At 47.4% G+C, this 19,919-nt stretch overlaps 1 protein-coding gene across 21 annotated transcripts in view; it reads right to left on the bottom strand.

Annotated features, from left to right (window-relative positions):
• FAM193B (family with sequence similarity 193 member B) overlaps positions 1–17,267 on the bottom strand; it is a 30,472-nt gene extending 13,205 nt beyond the window's left edge. For 2 of the 21 annotated variants that reach the window (XM_074350189.1, XM_074350183.1), the window contains exons 1-5: positions 16,958–17,263; positions 15,875–16,056; positions 3,508–3,613; positions 2,356–2,587; positions 837–1,224 (exon numbers count right to left, since the gene is read on the bottom strand). In XM_074350189.1, coding sequence (XP_074206290.1) covers positions 837–1,224; positions 2,356–2,587; positions 3,508–3,613; positions 15,875–16,056; positions 16,958–17,167 — 1,118 coding nt within the window. In that variant the 5' untranslated portion in view covers positions 17,168–17,263. Of the gene's footprint in view, positions 1–836; positions 1,225–2,355; positions 2,588–2,747; positions 2,867–2,966; positions 3,614–10,875; positions 10,937–15,874 lie in introns of those variants that run through there. The other 19 variants (XM_074350182.1, XM_074350195.1, XM_074350188.1 and 16 more) reach the window with 17 other exon arrangements.
• Between the last annotated feature and the right edge of the window lie 2,652 nt (positions 17,268–19,919).

Raw genomic sequence — 19,919 nt, 5'->3', positions numbered from 1 at the left:
GCTGAGAATCAGAAGCCACACAGGAGCCTAACAGTGCCACGTGAAAGCAGACGACGAAAAAGCATACAGACACCACCAGTACCACGTGGGAAAGATGCTAGGAGGGGTTGTACCGGGGTGGTGGGATTTTAGAGTGGGAAAATATAAATGCCCAATAAACACAGATTTGATTCACAACATAAAAATATACATCTATCTTCTCCAAAGAATTGTATCTTTCCAATATGTATTAATATAAACTTTCTCAATACTTAAGAGTTCTAGGAATCTACCTTAAGGACAGAACGCATGACTCTAACAGATGTGGGTGCAACGGTGCTTCTTACAGCCTCATTTATAATAGTTAAACACTGTAATAGTTAATATATAGTAATATATATAATAGTTAAAAACTATTATAAAACTATTATGAAAAACTAAGAAATGTCCAGGAATAGGGGAATGATAAGTTACACTAGAGCTACAAAATAAGACACTATGTGGCTACTGAAAAGTGTTTTGAAGAATTTTAACTGGGGAAATGATTGTGGTATAATGTCAAGAAGTAACTACAACAAAAATATATAGAACATGGACCTCATTTTGTTATTTATAGAAACATCAGGGAGAAAACACACTGCAGCATTAAAGTTTATCTTCAGGTTGCCAGGAATTTTTTCTTCTTCTATACATTTCTAAACTTTTCCAAGTTTTTTAAAAATAATAAATACATATTTCTTTTATAATTGGAAGAACTATGAAAAAAACATAAATAGTCTACCCTTTAATTTCCACTCTAAAGGTACCCTTTGCAAAGCTTCCCCAAACTCTAAGTTCAAGCTATGCCGCTCACTTACCTGTGAGAGCTAGGGAGCTGCTGGGAGCTGGGTGGCGGGAGGAGCGGCCCACCGCAGTGCCCGCTGCAGTGCCCACTACAGGGGTGGCTGCAACCCGAGAACGGCGGAGGCATCTTCAGGAGCGGCATGCTGGTGGAGGGAAGGTGAGGGCTCTGACATGGCCCTGGGGTGTGGGGGGCGGCAGCAACGGCAACAGGGCATTCTGAAACCTGGGCAGGGAAAGGTGCTGCCGGGGTGGTGGGCAGCAGGTGTGGGTGGGGTGGTGAGCCAAAGGATCCGGGGTGAGATGGGATTAGCGACGCTGGCTGGGGGTGGTGGCCGGTGGGGCTGTTAGGTGGAGCAGTGAGGTCTGAGTGCCGGTGGTGCTCCAAGATGGGGAAAACCTCACCTGTGGGCGGATGGGGGAAACGGGTGTCAGTGTGGAGCCCAGACCCTGGGAAGGAAAGCCCAAGGGCTCGTTGCCACAGCATTCTGTTTACTGCGACCAGAAGGAAACTGGGCACAGTCTTTCAGCACGGTGGACCCACGAGCTTTTGAAAAAGCCCAGCAGTGCCTTGGGCTGGAGAGACTTCTCTGCAAGCAGCAAGTTGGCGGGACAGGCCGGAGGAGCCCAGGCCTGAGGGAGAAGGCACCAGGAATAGCAGCCCCATGCAAGGCTGCATACTTCTGCTGGCATAAACAGGGGACACATGTTCTGTCTCTTAGTGTCTCTCCAGGACCTGTTTGTTCGTGTTCCTGGCCCAGGGCAGGATCTACAGAAGCCGGTGGAGCAGCAGGCCGAAGCTCAGCCTCTGGGCCACCTGGACCAAGGCAGCAAGGGTGTGCCAGACTCTCAGGTGGCCCCAGATTTCAGAAGACAAGTGGAAAAGGATCTGATGACTCTCTCTGGCTGATGCACCAAAGTAACTGGAATTATGTACTGCTCAATTCACAATTCTGGGGCAGCACCCCTTTGAAGAACTCAGGTCCTTCATTTAGAAGTGGACAGTAATTTATGTTCACAACCCAGGTTATTAACAACCCAGGATTTCTTCTTTGGGTCTCTGAGCATTATCTCAGGGTCTATAAAAGTTTTATACAGCTGCAAAATTGGCTAATTATCAAGGTGGTTCACACTGCCAATCACTTGTGGGTGGAAGTGCAGTGCTTTTATAAAAACACTCACCCCCTGGGTGGGGAAAGGGAGGCTTAGGAAGAGGACAGGTCCTCTGTGCTGTTGCAGGAGCAGATGTCAGGTGATCTAAGCCCTAATTCCCTAAGGGCCCTTCAGACTCTATTTTCTATTTAGTCAGTGCTCACCAAGTCCCTTCCTGGATCCAAGAACAGCTCTCAGAGGCAATGACAGCAGTATTTTTCCAGTTCAGAGTCCTCAGGGAAGGACTCCCCTCTTTGGCTTCCACCAGAACAGCTCCACTTTTACTTATTTTAATAACTGATCTGATTTGTTCAAACAAAGTGGTTGGGAAAACAGCTCTTTCCATTTATGGGGCCTGGCTCTCTTCCGAGCTTGGAGACTCACCAGGGACGGCAGGAGGACTCCCGAGTGAGCTGCCCGGCATGGCCCCACTGGAGTGCGGAGAGTTCCAGAGGCCCGAGAGCTTATGTGCTGACAGGAACGAGCTGGGATCCCAGTCCCCTGAGTTCCCGTGGCAGGACGAGGATGAGGACGAGGACGATGAGGAGGAGGATGAAGAGGAATGAGAGTCACCTCCACAGGACTGTGATTTGCAGGATGTGTGTGACAAGGAGATCTGGGGAAGGGGGAAGAAAAAGGCTCATGGTAAAACAGCAAACATCAGAGCTGGCCCTCTGCTGCCTCAGCTTCCCCAGGAGCACCTCCTCCTCCACGACCGAACACTGTGGCCGAAGCACAAGTGCAGCTCCAGGTGCAAGTGCAAATGCGGGTCAGACCTCTGCCGGGAGGGGCTGTGGTGCTCCTGGCGAAGTGAAGTATGTGGATATGGGTGGGAGACACTGTGGTAGGGGCAGAGACCGCCGGTCAACTGTGGGCCTTTGGGGAGTCCTGAGAGCTGCCAAGGAGAGGAAGGATCTTAAAGTCAGGAGTCCTGAAGCTGAACTGTTTCTGGGTAAAAGAGGAGATGGAGGGGAATGAGAAACAAGGAGGCTGACCTCTGTGACTCAGGAGATGGCACTTGGCTCCCAGGCATCTCGGAGGCTTTCTAACGGAGGCACACTGCAGACCCTCAAACTGACCTTTGCCCTCCATGCCATTCTGGATGGCTTTTGAGTTGCCACAAAGCTGAAGGCAGCCTGGTCACGAGGAAGGGGCAGGATCTCGATCTACCAGTGCCCCCGAGCCGGCCCTCACACTGTGCACTCTCCTCGGGGGCTGGTGCTGCCTGAAGCCTCTCTTTTCTTCCCCTGAATTTGAACCTGAGCTGCTAATGCTGTGTGGATGCAGCCCAGCAGCCTCTTGGCGCCTGAGAGGACAGGGCAGGAACAGCGCAGCGGCCTGAGTTCTTTGGGCAGGCAGCGCTCCTGCATTCAGGGACCCCTTCTCAGCGGTTACCTACCGCCACTGCATGTTCTCGACCTGTCTGCCTTTCATCTTCCTCCATGCTCTTTCGGCAGCTCTGGCAGACCCACAGAGGCATCTCGCCTAGGAGATTCTTGACGAGCTTTGGCATGAAGTCAGGGGGCAGCTTCTCACCCTGCAACACCAGTCCGTTTTGGGAAGGGCCTTCTTCCCAGCCTTTGCGTTCCCGGTGACACAGCAGGCAGCAAGTCTGCACAGACTGGCTGGAGGTGGGGGGGACCTGTCCAACAGACAGAAACAGGGTTTCCCAGGAGGGGGAAGGCTCTGCTTAGAAATAATATTAATGATACTAATAATGTCACTTATTACGTGCCAGGCACTGGGTTAGGCACTTTATTTACCTAGTTTTAGTCCCTGTAACAGCTCTGCAAACTAGGTGTTATTATTCCAATCATTTTTTTTTAAAGAAACAAATTTCAAGAAGTTAAGTAAGTTGCCCAAGGTTACATAGGGTTAGTGACTGGCTGAACTAGGATTTGAATCCTAGTGAGGCTGACTCCAAAGCTCATGCTCAAATGCCCTAATGCCCCAATGTCCCCAAAGCCTTAAGGTTAATGAGAAGATGGCCCTTCCTTCTCTGGCATATCGGGGAGAGGCCACAGTTCTTGGGCTGTCTGTGCAGTCCACAGATCAATTCCCACCTGAAAGGAAGACATGCTTTCAGTTAACGGAAGTTTGGGAGAACATGTGGGTTTCCTAAAGAGCTGCACAGATCCCAGCAGCGTTTTGGAGGAGCTGATCAAAGCGCGTCAACTTGCCAGAAAACCAAGCTGGAGTGTAAAGGAGACCCCAGTGCTTCTGAGAGGCAGTGAGGTGTGGTGGGAAGGACCTGGGCTTTGCGGGTCAGATGAATGTGCATTCTAATCCCTCTCTGACCACAAACCAGGTGGGTGACCTTGAGCGAGTTACTGAACTTCCCGAGCTCCGATTTCCTACCCACCTTGCAGAGCTGTTACGAGGACTGGAGCACAAACAGGGAAAGTGCCTAGCCCTGTGCGTGCCCACAGCACAGGCCCAATACACAGGAGTTATTACTTGAACTTTTTTTTACCTTCTAGAAAAAAACTGACCTAGAAATATAAGTCTATAGGTTTTCTATCACATCAAGGAGTACTGACTGGGGACTGGCTGTGTTTACGGACCTCAATTAATGGCTTGCCTATATTCTGCAACTTTATGGTCCCTCCTCACTAAGGTACTGTCATGTCACTTTCTTTGGCCAATGGTCTGGCAGCCCGTGTGCCGCCAGCATGAGCTCCAACAGTGTGCCTGCATTTCTACCTGCTTCCCTGCGTGGCTGGGCTTGCCCGCTCTCGCGCCTCTGCCCCGCCATGTGCGCATGACCAGGCTAGTTGCTGGAGGGATGTGAGAGAGGTGTGCAGACAACTGAGTCTTCCCAGCTGACTGGCCAGCAGATCATATACACAAGTGAGTCCACCTGAGATCAGCCAAGCTGGCCCCAATCAACAGAAACACCCAGTCAACCCAGAGACTCACGACAAATGGTAAGTGGTGCTGTTTTAAGCCACTAAGTTTTGGGTGGCTTGTTATACACGACAGTTTAACTCATATACCTTCCAAACTTACCCACCACTAGGTAACAGGTGTTTGCAGAGGCCTAAGCAAAGGAATAATAAGGGTATCATTTTCACTCCAACAATAAAATAAACGGCATCATGTTTTTCAAATAAAATCACCTTCTCACAATAAGTTGGCATCAGGGTATCCTTCAATCTGTAATACTACAATTACACTGACCTGGGTCTCTGGTTTCTAGAAAAAGAAGGCAACCAGACAGTAGTACCAGGAGCATACTGAAACATTTGGGGAAGTAAAAGGATCTTGGAAAAGAGTACCAGAGAGAGAAAGAAATCTTAACATGTGGAATTCACATGAGAGGCTGCCTAACGTCTGCCAGGGGGGACGTCTCCGTGAGCAAGGCAGCTACTTAAGGTCAGCTGCAAAGGGACACGGGCTTCTGGAGCCCACCGGCAGTGAGTATCTCATGGGAAGAGTGGAAGGCTGATGGAAGGATGGTGTTCAGAGAAGTTAAGGCAGAGGAGGCCTTTCTGAGATGTGTACCCAGGTAACTTCCCATAGCTACAAGGTGCCCAGCAACTCCAGGAGGAAGAGGTGAGGCCAACACCCAAGACCCTTTCCCTGTAAGAAACAGAGAGGTGACCGTATTTTTAAGGCAAACACTAGGACGTGTAATTTTACTAAAGTGGAGTGTCATTTCATTTGGGTGTTAGGTTCTACATTTATCACATGAGATGAAAATCTTATATTCTTGAAAAATTTTAATATGGCCTATAAAGTACAGTACATATGGTTCTGTAGGCATGACCAAGAATTCAAATGTATAATGTAAAGGACATGTATTATAAGTGTTTTCTATGTTTTCTTTTAGAAGTGAACACAGAATTCTTTTAAGTTAAATATGTGATCAGTGTGACTGTACTTAGTGCCAAAGCACCTGCAGGAGGTACTGCGGTGCACCAGAAAAGCAACACGGGCTTGGCATTAACCCTGGGCCCCCATCACTTACTGGCTGCGTGATGCTAGGCAAGTTCTACCCCCTGTCTCCTCATCTATAAGACAGGACTAAGTCCTAACATGTAGGGCTGGCTGTGAGCACTGTGAAAGCACTTATCCCAGTGCCAGGCACGTAATACATGGCTCAACATATGGCATTAATTATGAACAGGATGGGAGTAATGGGAGACAGTATTTAAAATCAAGACTAGGGCTGAAAATACAGAGTATACAGTCACTGTATTTTACAGGAATGCAAGTATCTCTCACATGCAATGAACTGAAGGTGACTTCTGGGCATCTCAATTTCTGTCCTTACTCCCGAAGTCATTCCTTAAGATCCCCAAATACTCCCTGTATTCTCCTACTCATCTCTTTGCTAAAGGGGATCCTCTGCCGAAAACTCCTTCCTTCCCACATTTACCAACAGAATAGATGGACAGGGCTTAAACAAAGCCCAACTCAGATCCAACCTCATCCATCCAAGCTTTCCTAGAGAGTCTCCTCTCCTCCTCACATCCTCATAGCACACCGTGTCTTGGTTCTAGCATTTGTGCCTTCCACTTAATTTATTAACCTGCATCTTCCATCCCTTCTGCTAGGTTGTGCTCCCAGGAGACAAGCACCAGGTCTGATTCGTGTCTGGATCCCTCACAGTGTATCAAGGGGCACAGGCTTAGCTGGGCACATAGTGGCTAAATCAGATTTGTTAAATGTCCCTATGGCAACATACAGATGGCAGGCAGTTTGGTGTGACACTGCTTGAAATTACTGTTTCCCACAGAAAAAGGCTATCTCCCCACCCTGAATCTCCACTTCAATGGTTCCAATCTCAAGTGCGGAAGAGTGGAAGACCGAATTCGTTGGGGATTACAATGAGGTGCCCCGTTCATGGAAATAATATGACTTTCCCTAGAGCCAAACTGGCACGCATAATAAATAAGATTAGCCATCAATGCAAGTGAGCATATAGGGCAGACTATCTTTCTAGCTAAAGGAAGAAACACAGGGCCTGGAAAGCTAATTAAGTACAAACTGAAGCAGGGATGATACCACCTACATTGCATAAGGTTATCCAGAGGATTAAGTGACATTACAGACACAAAGCGCTTAGCTCAAGGGATCCAGGCAGGAGGCACTCAGTCTACTACATAGGCCCGTTGGCTGGTCTGTTCTTAATAAGTCTACGCTGGAAACTAGCTTATCCACTGTCTTGAGTTTGGTATCTAGATTCTTACTTTCTTGGCCCGGGCAATTCTGGGGACCACCCTCAAACTGTCATAACCCTAAGCCACGATGCCTGCCCCTGGGTAAAACTCCCAGTGGAGCTGGGGCACTTTTCTCTCTGACATTTTCATCTACTTTAATTGCCAGAGGATAGTGAGAACCCCAAGCCCTGGAGATGTTATATATAGTCAAAAAGCTACCTCTGTTCTTTTAAATTTTTGCTTTGGCAGAGAGAACCTCTTGGTTCACAGTCCCCTTGGACTACAATCTCCTGCTATTTTCCAAATTCCTAACAATGATGACCTCTTATGCCCTGAAGTCAATTCAGGCTCTCAGCTAGCTGTTCTCAAGCTGTACTTTTAGCACCTGGAACAGTATTCCCACGTGAAGAACAGGATCAATAAATGTTTACTGAATGAATGAAAATTCCGACCATGTTTCTTCATCACAAAGGCTGAAGGAACTGATTTTTAAACCCAGCAACCCTGGGCAACAACTAACTATTCCTTCTTACCTCAGTTTACATCTCAGAGCCTCTCTAGATCTTGGTCTAGCCCTGGGAAAAGATGGGGAAAGAAAAAGGAAAGGTTCTAGGAGTTCTCTAGACTTCTGTTTCACTCTCTGAGCAAAACCAAAATCTCTGGACAATGTGGGGTTATTCACAAAGGGGATCCATGTTGTAACAGGCACATCCCGAGAGCAGTCAAGGATCCAGGTGAACACTAGACTGTGGCCACTCTCAGCCCAGGGGGCTGGCATGAGCAGCCATTAAAAGCAATTCTGCTCCCTCACCTGACCAAGCCCAAGACTTTTCTGACTTCCCCTGAGAAACATGCCAGGGCATTCTAGTTTTTCCCGGAAAAAAAGAGAGAAAATTGGCAGACATTTTTTCAAAAAATGAACAAAATGAGCCTGTCACTTCAAGGAAAACAACTTTGTATTTGTGGCCAATGACAAAATTCAACTTTTAGGCGAAAATTAGAATTTTGGAAAACTTGTATCCACAATCATGAACTTGACAGCTTTCCAATATTTAAAGACTTTATGATGAAATTGGTGGTATTAACAAATATATCTTTTGATATTATAAAATGAAATGGGAAAACATTTGGAAGATCTACATAACTCAGTGAACCTATTTCCCAAATGATCAAAGCATGATGTTACAGAATCACGCTCTGGTAAAAACAAATCCACTCAAAACTGTTAGATGGGCCAACAGATTTTAATGTAAATGCATATAAAGGCTTTACTGATACGGTCTCAGACTCCATATTGCAAAGAAGAATATGAACAATCATCTGGAAAGGCTATCAAAATACTTCTGCCTTTTTCAACGACATATCTGAGTGAGGCCGGATTTTTTTAAACATACCTCAATCAAAACAATGTATTGCAAAAGACTGAATACTGAAACATACATGAGAATCCAAGATTCTTCTACTAAGGCAGACAAATTTGAAAAATAAAAACAGGACCATTCTAATTTTTTTGGAAAATAGTTATTTTTCATTTAAAAGTTGTTATTTATGTTAATGTGATAGGTTTAATATTGTTATTCTGAAATGAATTAGTAACTAAATATTTTTAAACTTTCTCAGCTTTAATACTTAATTTGGTAAATACCAGTAGTTTAACCAACAAAAGCTCTTTTGGGTCCTCAGCAATTTTTAGGAACGTAAAAGGGTCCCAAGAGCAAACACTCTGAGAGCTGCTGATGTAAAGCATCTGACAAGTGTCTGCCACCCAACAGGAGCGCTACAATAGTGATTATTAACAACCATACAGAGTTCATGGCGTATCTGGATAGCTCTTTGGGGACATGAAATGAATTTTTCACCTCGGCCTTTCTGACCACAATTTGGGGCTTGTGTGTCACCAGGCCAGTCGGCTGTCAGGGACTGTGCTTGAAGCTGGATCTAATTTCCAGAACCAGACTCGCTCGTGGATTCCTGTTACTCCCAAGAGTTTGAGAGTTTCTGTAGAGGAGTCCCCCAAGACACATGCTGTATCTAACCAGCAGCCCTGAAACAGTTTCCAAATTTTATTTGAAGTGGCCACGTGGAGCACTCTACTCTCAAGTCACCCAACTCAGAGAGCCTCCCTGTCACCAAGGCAGGCAGAGGACAACAGCTAAAATTCCCCTTCCGAAGCAGAGAAAATGATTACTCTCCAGCCTAGAAAGGCTCATCAGCCCAGCCATCACCACTCACTCTTCTCATTCAGCAGACATTCTCAGAGCCCCTACCTGGTGCCAACCATTGTGCTAGGTGCTGGGAAACATAAACAATATAGAGTTGCTGCCTTAAGAACACACAGTTCAACCAGAGAGGTTCATGCACGGGGCTGTCAGTGCTCCCAACTCCTAGGATGCCTCATATTCGATTTAAAGAATCAAGTAGGAACACAAATTAAAGTAATATATAATTATAATTAATACACAAAACAACATACAAGTTAAAAACAATCAACTAATCAGGACATTGGGCTTCTCTACTTAATACAAGCTTGTTATGTGCCTTCTTGCATACCTACCCAGGTTGAGGATCTCCTTTCTTTACCTCCTCTTTCCTACCCTGGTTTCTCTTTAATCTTTAGGCTCCTTTCTGGTTGAGCTCACTACCATGGGATCGTCTGGCCCCTGACAGTCATGACTCGGCCCCAGCTAACCTCTCCATACTGCATTTCAACACTAACACCCGAGAGCCACAGGTTCTGTTTACACTGTTCCTCAATACACCTTGCCCCTGCAAACCTCAGCACCTCAGCTCTACTCCTCAGCCAGTTCCTACTCATCCCCTATGTTCCTGGTCAAAGTTTAGTGAAGCTTTTGCTGGACCAGGCTAAGTAGAATTTTTAGTATAGCATCTATCACATTGTGCCACAGACATATATCCTCTGCCTACTCCCAAACCCCCATAGAATGGGAGCTCTTTGAGGGCAGGGAATGACCTCGGCCATTTAAGAGTGCCCAGGAATCTAGGCTTGGCTTGGGCCTGGCACACAGCAGGCATTCACTGAATAAATGAATGAATGCTTCAAGCCTATCTGGCTCATGTCTCAGCTGCTCTACACAAAGGACAGAAACTAAAACACAGCCCAAGCAGCCCCTTTCCCAACATGTCATGCTAAAGAGGCATGGCTGCCTCACTCCAGGACACTAACGGGAGGACTCAGTGCTAAGAATCTCAGGCCATTCTAATGCTGGCAATCAGAGGCGCAACCGATTCCTAGGGAGCTGGTATAACTGCACCTCGGTGACCTGGATCTTTCACCCAAACTCCCAAGCAGGCTGTTGGCTCAGATCCTTCCAGCTGTTTCACACCATAAAGCCAGTTTGTGGAGCATTCTCTCTGGTTGTACAAGCTGAGTCTCTCTGACCCCAGTGACCTTCTACCTGCCAAGGCTAGTTCATCCGCTGAACCTGCTTCCTTGGTGCAATCAGCCATGGGAAGGCCTAAGCTGCTGCTGATTTCCCTGCAACTTCAGGCAAACCCTATTACCGGCTACTCCGCAACCCCAGCAGACTTCTTATGGGTGGAAGAGTGTGAACTTTGGAGACAGACTGTTGTGAGTTCAAATCCCAATTCTGCCATTTTAGGTACAACCTTGGATTATTACTTAACTTCTTTGAGCCTCAATTTCCTCATTTATAAAATGAGAATAAAACCATACTTCACAGAGTTGTGAGGACAGAAGGAAATAAATTATGTAAAGTACCTGGCCTGGGCCTGGCACACAGTAGGTGCTCAATACCCGTTAGTTTCTTTCCTCTTCTGTCCTGGAAGAAATGACAGGGAAACTTACTAAGTGAGACTTGCCCAATCCAAAGTTATTAGTTGAAGCACAGGACAGAAGACTAGACAGGTAACCTTCAAGGCCTCTTTGAACCCCCCCAGACCACGTTCTCTGGCTCTAACTTCCTAATAAGAACCTTCAGTATTTCTGGGCCCTTCTTTCTGCTTTCATTTCCCTATACACATTCACTTCAGAACAGAGAGAAACCAGAAAGGGAGCTGGAGAGCTAGGAGCCTTGGGTAGGGAATAAAGGGGAGGGGGCCTATGGGACTGCGCCATGTCCATTCACCTAGAGTTTGAAGGAAGAGGGTGGGAACATGGGCACAGAACCGAAGGGTGTGAACATGGGGCCTTTCCCAGGACACAAGCATGCCTCTCCTCAGTCCTTTTCTGCCCTGCACATTCTGCCACGAAGAACCATTAACCATTCCTTCCCACAATATCCTTTCCTTTCCCCCAGTACATGAAGCACTCACATCTTCACTCATGCTGTTCCCTGCCTCCTCCTTTTAAGGCTCAGTTTGGGAGTCACAGTCTCCTAAGTCCACAAACAAAATGAACTGTGCTTTGCTCTGGGATGCCCTAACACTTTTTTCTCTACCGAACATATCTCTTGAATAGAACTTATCACATGTAGCCTGGTTGTTGAAATCTGTCTTCTCCACAACACTGTGAGCTTTTCAAGGGCAGGGCCTGTGTCCCATGATTCAATGCATCCCAGTCATTCAACAGAGGTGGTAGCATGTGTTTTGATACACAAAGAAAGATTAGCAGTTGGAGAATGTGGGCAACAAGTGGAGAACTGGGAAAAGTTCACTTTTTTTTTTTTAAACTAAGGCTATTTCTACTCCTGCTTATGGAAAAGCTCCCTCCTCCCCCGGAAGCCCCATTCTTTGAAGAATATCCTAGGCCTCCGCAAAGATCCCCATGGCACCCTTAATTTAGCAGTTCCCAGACCCAGCCACACATCAGAGTCACCCGGGGCAATCTGGTAACAATAGATTCCTGGGCTCCAGACCTAGAGACCAATTCTCTATGTCTGGGAGAGGGTCCAGCAAAGCACAGGGGGTCTGATGATGAGTTAGGCTAGGGGGAGGTGGAGGTAGAATCCAGCAATCACAGCTGCCTCTCCCACTGGGAATTGCTTCCTCCCATGCTGCCAGAGAGAATCTACTGAAGTACATCACATTCACTTTCCCACTTAAAAACTTTCATGGATTCCTCCTTGCCTACAGGAAAAAGCCCACATCTCTTGGTACGGTTTTCAGGAACGCTGCTAACCTCTCTAGCCAGACTTCACCACAATCCTGTGAGCTGGGCAGTTCTTGCCTCTGGGTCTCTGTCTATGTTGCTCGCTTTGTTTAGATACTTTTTCTCACCTTCTCTGGACGAACTTCTACTTGACCTTGAAGCCTCAGCTCTGAGAAGCCTTTTCTAGGCTATGATGTCTGTGCTTCCTCAGAATAAATCATCTATAATAATCATAGCTACCACTTGTGCCCAGTGCTTGAAATGTAGTACCCGATGAACCCTAACGTGAGCCAGTCATCACTGTCATTTTATACATGAAAAAGCAAACCAAGAGGCTGAAACACTTCTAAAGGCCACGTACTAGGACCTAGGATTTGAATCTTAACTCAGGGAAAGTAGTGCTCTTCTAGCCTAATTGCAATTATTATATATGTGTTCTATGGACCATGAGCCCCTGTGGGCAGGGACCATGACTGATTCACTTTTGCATTCTCCGCTAGTCCAGGGCCTGGCACAGATCGGGTGTCCAACAGAGTTATAAAACAAATGCACACCAGATCAGGTGAGGGGAAGACTGGACATGGTGTGTGTACAATGGACCTGAATGAATGACTGTCAGCCTGACCTCGCAGTGGGGGCAGAGAGGAACAAGGTGGTAGAAATCTAACATTTCTTTTATTATAATTTAGTTTAACTGCCATTCATTGAACACGTAAGGACCATGCACAATGAATACCCCAGAAGTGAATTAAAACAGAGCCCATGGTCTCAAAAATTCTAGATTTAGTAGGTGTTAGGATCTTAACAGTACATCTGATATTAAATATTAAGCTTATAGCTCTGGGATGTTTTAAGGAAAATAAATTTTAAAAATCTTAGCAGGTAAGCCTTCATCTTCAAAGGCCTTCCAGCATTTCTGCATAGTGAATCTCTATTTTCTTACAAAGAAGAAATCAGAGGTGACAGGGGTCTCTTCGCAGTATCATTTCCTTCTACCTGCAATGAAGTGGCCAGCCTGGGTGGGCAGTGATTTGAAGGGAGAAGTCTCAGGGTATAGGGATCATCTCATTCATTTGTGCGCCCTGAATAAAGGCCTTGGCACAGAGGTCATAATGCTTGCTGAGTAGATCAAACATAATGAGATGATTTTAGCAAAGATACTGATCATCTGCTTCAGTCCCTTGAGGGAGCAGGTTTAACTCTGAGCAGTGCAGGAGCCAGGTCTCTAGAGCTCCTTTAAAGTAGGCTGGGCAAAATCCCAGGGGATGCTGTAGAGTGACGGGAAGAGTAGGATGAGCTCAACCCCCACCAACTGCTGATCTACAGTCTAGCAGGTCTCCTGGGGGTTTGCTGTGTGTGCACCTGGATTACAAGCCGAATGATCCAAGGGAACTAAAGACAGCCAGCAGAGCTGGCAGGTGAGAACACTCAGGCTTTGCATGGCCGAACAGAGCAGCTCCTGCCACACACCACGTCTGACTCCTGCTCTCCGGAGGAGCACTAGGTGCTATGTGGGTTGCTCCACACTCTCTTGTGAAGTTGCTGAAGAGGCTCAGAAAGGGGAAGAAACATGCCCAGAGTCACAAAGCAAGGAGACTGAGTGTAAAGCCCACTCCAAGTCTGTAACATTAAATATTATGTCTCACTGCCTCCTTCAACTGCTTTGTAAGGTTTTTCTTTCTCTTTGCTAATAAGACAGTAACTGTTTTAGTCTTCTTGTGAAGTACATGAGGATTTGGGTTCTTAGTGAACATATCAAAGTAGTTCAGTGACCTAAACAATTAGAAGGACTTTTGGGATCCCAACTAAGCTAAGGTCCTGCTTTTAAATGTGTATAGGTTATGGAAATGAGCAAAGGGGATTGGACGGAATCAGAGTGGCCTATGAACCTTAGAGGAAGCAATGCTCTTCCAGTCTTACTGCAATTTTATTTACAAGTTCTCTAGATTGTAAGCCCCTTGTGAAAAGGGACCACGTCCGATTCACTTCTGCACCCCTACCTAGCCCAGGGCCTGGCACAGAGCAGGTATCCTTTGTACGCTAACGGGGGCAGACTACTCAGAGACCACAGATTACTGCCTCATGGAAACGTGGCACCAGATTTTTAGTTTTAAGAGATGACACAAAGCCACTCTTGTGGGAAACCTTTGACTTAAAAAATACTGGCTCAAATCAAAACAAAAACAGAAACAAAATAACGTGTGACTTAGGGCATTAGAACTTGTGTATGGACTGAAAGTGGTCCTATTTGGGTCTCTGGCTTCAGTTTGGCATGTGACACTGAACTTCACCTTACTTACCCACTTAAGACAGGGTTGTAAGTGGTGGCGGGAGCCAGAGGTCCTCACCAAAGGCATGCCTGCGGGCACAGCAATGACTGATCCTAATTCTTTCGGCGAGTGCTTTTCACCGAGGCACAAAAGCCTGTTTCTGGCATCCAGAACCCCCTTCCCCAGCAAAAATGGGGTACGATCAGAAGAGTCTGTCAGTTTGTTTCATCTATCGTGGCTATAGTAAAAATATGTCTTGTGGTATTCCCCACAGTACACAAGAACGTCCTTCTTTGTTGTTGTTGTTAGGGGGTGGTTTATAGTGGGAGTTATTTGGGCAAATGTTTAGTTGCTCTGAGTTCCTGTTCTTTCATTTTAAAAAAGAGGTAACAGTATTTATATCCTTCAGTTCATTCACTAAAATCTTTTAACCACTAGGCATAGGGTACAATGGTGACTGACTGGTTCCTGCAGCCTCAAGAGTTTGCATAGCAAAAGCAGACCTATAATTACAGTAATAGTTAACTCATATTTATGCAAAATGCTGAGAATACAGGGTGGTGGGAAGGTATGTAAAGTGCCTAGCATGAATAAATGAATGAATTGGCTGGTCAAGCAGCAGAGTAGGTAAGGACACAGTAAGAACCTTCCATGTTAATGAAGCTTATAGCTCCAGGGAAGTTGCATCCTAAATAAAAACTAAGTGGTTAAGTCACCAGCCAAACTTTCTGGCCATGACACTACAGGCTGGCTAAGTGGCAGGGACCCTAAAGCACTGTATGGTCTGAGTGGGAAAGAGAGAAGATAACAGCTCCCCGGCTCTTCCTTCCCCCACTCTTCCCTTTGGAGAACAGCACTCCCAGTGGGGCCCAGAGCAGGAAAAGAGAAGGCTAGAGGGGGAAGGAGCTTTTGAGTTGGAAGTCAGACCAAGCAAGAGAGGAATCCAGCCTGAGGAGTCAAACCCTCCGGAGCCAGATTCAGCCTAGGGTAGGAGGTAGGGGTGAAGGTGGGGCTCTGACACTCAATAAGTGGTGACATCTTTATTAATTAAAAATCTTGTGCTCTGAGACACAAAGGAGACCAGTATCCAAACTGGGTTACAATAAGCACAGGTTCTCAACGAATTCATTCTCTCATTCACCTAGTTATTCCTACTCTGTGTCAGCAAGGCCCAGGGCTAGGCTTGGAGGACCAGAGAGAGATGGCATAATGTGTGCCCCTGTGGAGTTCCCAGTTCAGTGCAGGGAACAGACACATCAACAGAATGTCTCATCGCAGAACGGGGAGTGGTACCGGAGGGGAGCACAGGGGACTATGGGCACAGAGGGGGCACCTCACACAACTGGGGAGGTCAGGGAAGGCTTTCTGGGAATGGAACCCCAAACAGCATCCCCACTCACATGCACAATTCCAGAGATTCTACTAGAAGGCTGTCAAGAGCCATGCCTTCTGGCTGCACCAGCCTCCCAGAGTCCCCTGCTGCCCGATGCAGTGTCTGCAGAGCCAAACGCATCTTCCGCCACGCCTCATCCTCATCCGGCGCTGCATCCGACCCTCCAAGACTCCTGCAGGAGCCTGCCTTCTTTGGCAGGCTCAGCCAAAAAACCAACTCAAAACTCTTTCGTCAGAGCAAGCTTAGGGCGAGCCACCCAGCCCCAGGTGCCACAACCCTCCCAGAGCAACTGTGGCTCATGCCACCCGGGCTTGGCAGTGAACACTGGCAGGGTACCTCCTATTATCTCCTCTGCTCAAAAGAAAGTGACCTTCTTCCAGGTGGCAAGCTGGAAGCTTTGGAGAGTCCTCCTACTGCTCACTCTCAGCAGGATTCGCCAAACCCAGGGATCTGAGGGTCTGGGTGGGCTGCCTTGTGGATCGGGGATATAGAGGGGAGAAAGAGCAGGCTTCACTGGGTTTCCACCTCAGTGCAGCAGCCCCACTAAAGTCTTCTGGGCAGCCTGGCTGTCTCCTGCAACTGCTCTGCTGGGCAAGGAGAGGAGGGAGGCCCCGGGAGACATATGCTGGGGGCACAGCTGCTAAAGGGGCAGCGAGGGGAAGGGGTGGAGCCGCTCCCAGGGGGGAGACCGAAGAGGCTGCAGCCTTCTAGGCCCCAGAGCCCCGAGGTGGCCCGTGGGTGGGTGGGGGAGCAGGTGGGCCCAGGGGAGGTGAAGGGCACAGAGCTGAGCTGTGGCCTCAAGATCGGAGCGAGGTCCCAGTGTGGGCGTGCGACCAGAACGTTTCCCGGAGGCGGTGGGAGAAAGCAGGCAGCCTGGTCTCAGGGGGACAGGATGAGCCGTGCCTCGGCTTGGGACAGAAGGGTCCAGGCTCCCCTCACGCCTTGGGGGAGAAAGGCTCAGCCCTGGCCCTGGGGGGGATACGGCTCTGGCCCCAGCCGGGGGAGGACGGTCCATCCCCAAGCGCGTCCCGGCCGCGCTCCGGGGAGGTGAAAGCGCCCGAGCAGCCGGACTCGCCTCGCTCGCTCCTACCTGGGGGACGGGTGCCAGCTTGGGCTCGTCCTCCTCCCTGGGGCCGGCGCGGTCAGGCTCCGCCAGCGCCTCTGGGGGCCCTGCACCCGCTCCCGCTTCCAGGCTCGGCGGCGGCGGGGGCTCCGGCGCCAGGGGCTTCTGCGGCCCCGCAGCCCGCGCCCGCTCGCGCCGGCCCGCGCCGCCGCTCGGCCTGCTCCGCCTCCGAGTCATGCTGCCGCTCACGCCGCTCCCTCGCTCCACTCGCGCCGCCGCCGCCGCCGCCGCCGCCGCCGCCGCCGCCGCTCCCCTCACAGGACAACAGCCAATATGGCGGCGCCCGGCTCTCCCTCCACCGCTGCCAGCAGGTCAGAGGGCACGCGGAGTCCGCGCCGCCGCACTAGCCCCCGAGGCTACCTGCGCCATTTTGAGTAAGGTCACCACCCGGAGTTCCGTGGGAGAGTGAACATGGTGAGGAAACGCCCTCCCCATCCTGGGATCGAAGGGGTGAGACCTGCTCCAGGAGAGGGTGTACGCGGTGGCAACCGTGCTGCACGGCGCTGGGCACTTAATAACGGGCTGTTATGTGGATGAGTGAATTAATTAGTAATTTCTATGGTGCTACGCTACTTTCACAATCATTACCTGACTCCTCGCACCCACATGGCGTGGCAGGCACCATAGTTCCCATTTTGCGGCGAAGACTGAGGCTACAAAAGGCGAAATGGTTGCTCAACATCATCCAGCCAGAACTCATGGGCTTTTGGACAGACTGAGCTGAAAGGGACGGAGGGGCTGTCTAGGTCTTTATTTTCAATGTACGGTCCACGGGGAGTCCAGCGTTTGGTGGTTGTGACAGCAAAACTCAGACCTGACTCCTCCCTCAGTCTGGTGGGGAAAGTGGACACTTAAATACGCAATTACAAGTGTGATAAAGATAAGATGACTTAGGCACGTAACAGGTCAGTGTTTCTCAGAAGGTGGTATGTACGTGAGATTTTGAGTGGTACACAAAGGAACTTTAAAAAGTGTAATGATTATGCATGTAATTGTTAAAAATGGGATATTTTTCTTTCCCTTCTTTTTTTGAATATATAAGACATGCACGTAGTATAAATTTTAAAAAATAGTTTTGAGTGTAGTCTGTGTCATGCCAGGGCCAGTGGTACCCTGAAACCATATGGAGGTTATGTGTAGAGGTGCTGTCGATCCATCCACAGGGGCAGAATTCTGACATTGGCCTAACCCAGGGATCAAGGGTTGTTTTGAGAGGAAGGGCTAAATGGAAGGCCCTGAAGCTCTCCCTAACTGCCAACAAGGTAAATGAAAAAATGCTTCATCTTATCACAGGAATCATCATCAAAGATTTGGGTGGTGATTCAGGGTAATGCCCACTATATCAACATTACCTCTTCAGTTTGGCCAGAATAGAAGATAGATTATATTTTTTTCCCCATTTATTTATTTTTATTGTGGTAAAATATGCATAACAGGAAACTTACTGTCTTAACAATTTCTAAGTGTACAGTTCAGTGGTATTAAGTACATTCATATTGTTGAGCAACCATCACCACCATCCATCTTCAGAACTCTTTTCTTCTTGCAAAACTGACACTCTGTACTCGTTAAGTAATTAACTCCCCATTCTCCTGTCCTTCCAGCCCCTGGCAATCACCATTCTACTTAAAAAAAAAAAAAGCTCCTCCTTTTCCCTGTACCAGCCTCTGGTAACCACTATTCTACTCTCTGTTACTATGAGTTCAGCTTTTTTAAAAGAAATAGTCCATATAAAAGTGAGATCTTGCAATATTTGTCTTTTTGTGACTGGCTTGTTTCACTTAAAATGTCCTCCAGTTTCATCTGGCAGGATTTCATTTATTTATTTATTTATTTATTTATTTATTTATTTATTTATTTGGGGGGGAGATAATTAGGTTTACTTATTTATTTTATTGATGGAGGTAGTGGGGATTGAACCTAGGACCTTGTGCATGCTAGACATGTACTCTACCACTGAACTGTACCCTCCCCCCGGACTTCTTTCTTTTTTAAGGCTGAATAATATTCTTTAATATTTATGTTTTATATATGTACTTTATATATATTCCCATATACATTTTATATATATTCATATATTTCTTTATATATGTGCCTATATTCAGTTATCTGTCTATTTAGGTATTTATATCACACTTCTTTTTTTCCGTTCATACATTAACGGAAAAGACAGAAGGCCTTAAAGAATGATGGAGCAGGAAAAAAAAAAAGAATGACAAAGCATTAGGATAAACTCACTATGCTAGGGAACCCACCTGCAGGTACTTTTTCAGAGCGGTTGTTCTCGGAGCAGATAGGTGTAATTGCTGGCCCACAATTATAGGTCTGGTCGGTGCTCTTTCTTCTATACCAAACTTCGGGAACAGTTTGTGTTTCTCTAGCAGGGGTACAGTAAACCTTTACTGTCTTGCTTCAGGGGTGTGTCACTCTCGAGACACACTCAGTTTACAGAATTTTTGACCAAATCAGCATTCCAGTGGACATCAGGCTAATCTGCTGTGACACTGATGACAATATGCAGATGGACCTTGAGAACAGGAAGTAGCAGATACTCTAGATGATTTGGTAAGCACGATGTGTGTGCCAAGGGCAGATAATAAATCCCACAAATACATAGGGGCCTGTCTACTTAGTGAACTATCTAGGGGTCTGGGGTGTGTAGAGATATTCCACACCAAGTAAAGGACAAGCTGCTGGACATCGCAGTCCCGGCCACTGAGAAAGGGCTGCAGGCCACTGTGGAAAACAGTCTGGAGATTCCTCAAAAGACTAGGAATAGACTTACCATATGACCCAGTCATCCCACTCCTGGGCACATAACCCTACTTCAAAAAGACACCTGCACCCCAATGTTCATAGCAGCACTATTTGCAACAGCCAAGACATGGAAGCAACCTAAATGTCCATCAACAGATGACTGGATAAAGAA

This window comes from Camelus bactrianus, chromosome 22 (genome assembly GCF_048773025.1).
Source record: "Camelus bactrianus isolate YW-2024 breed Bactrian camel chromosome 22, ASM4877302v1, whole genome shotgun sequence".
In the NCBI taxonomy this organism is placed as follows: Eukaryota; Metazoa; Chordata; class Mammalia; order Artiodactyla; family Camelidae; genus Camelus; species Camelus bactrianus.
This window is presented reverse-complemented; position numbering and strand designations above follow the sequence as displayed.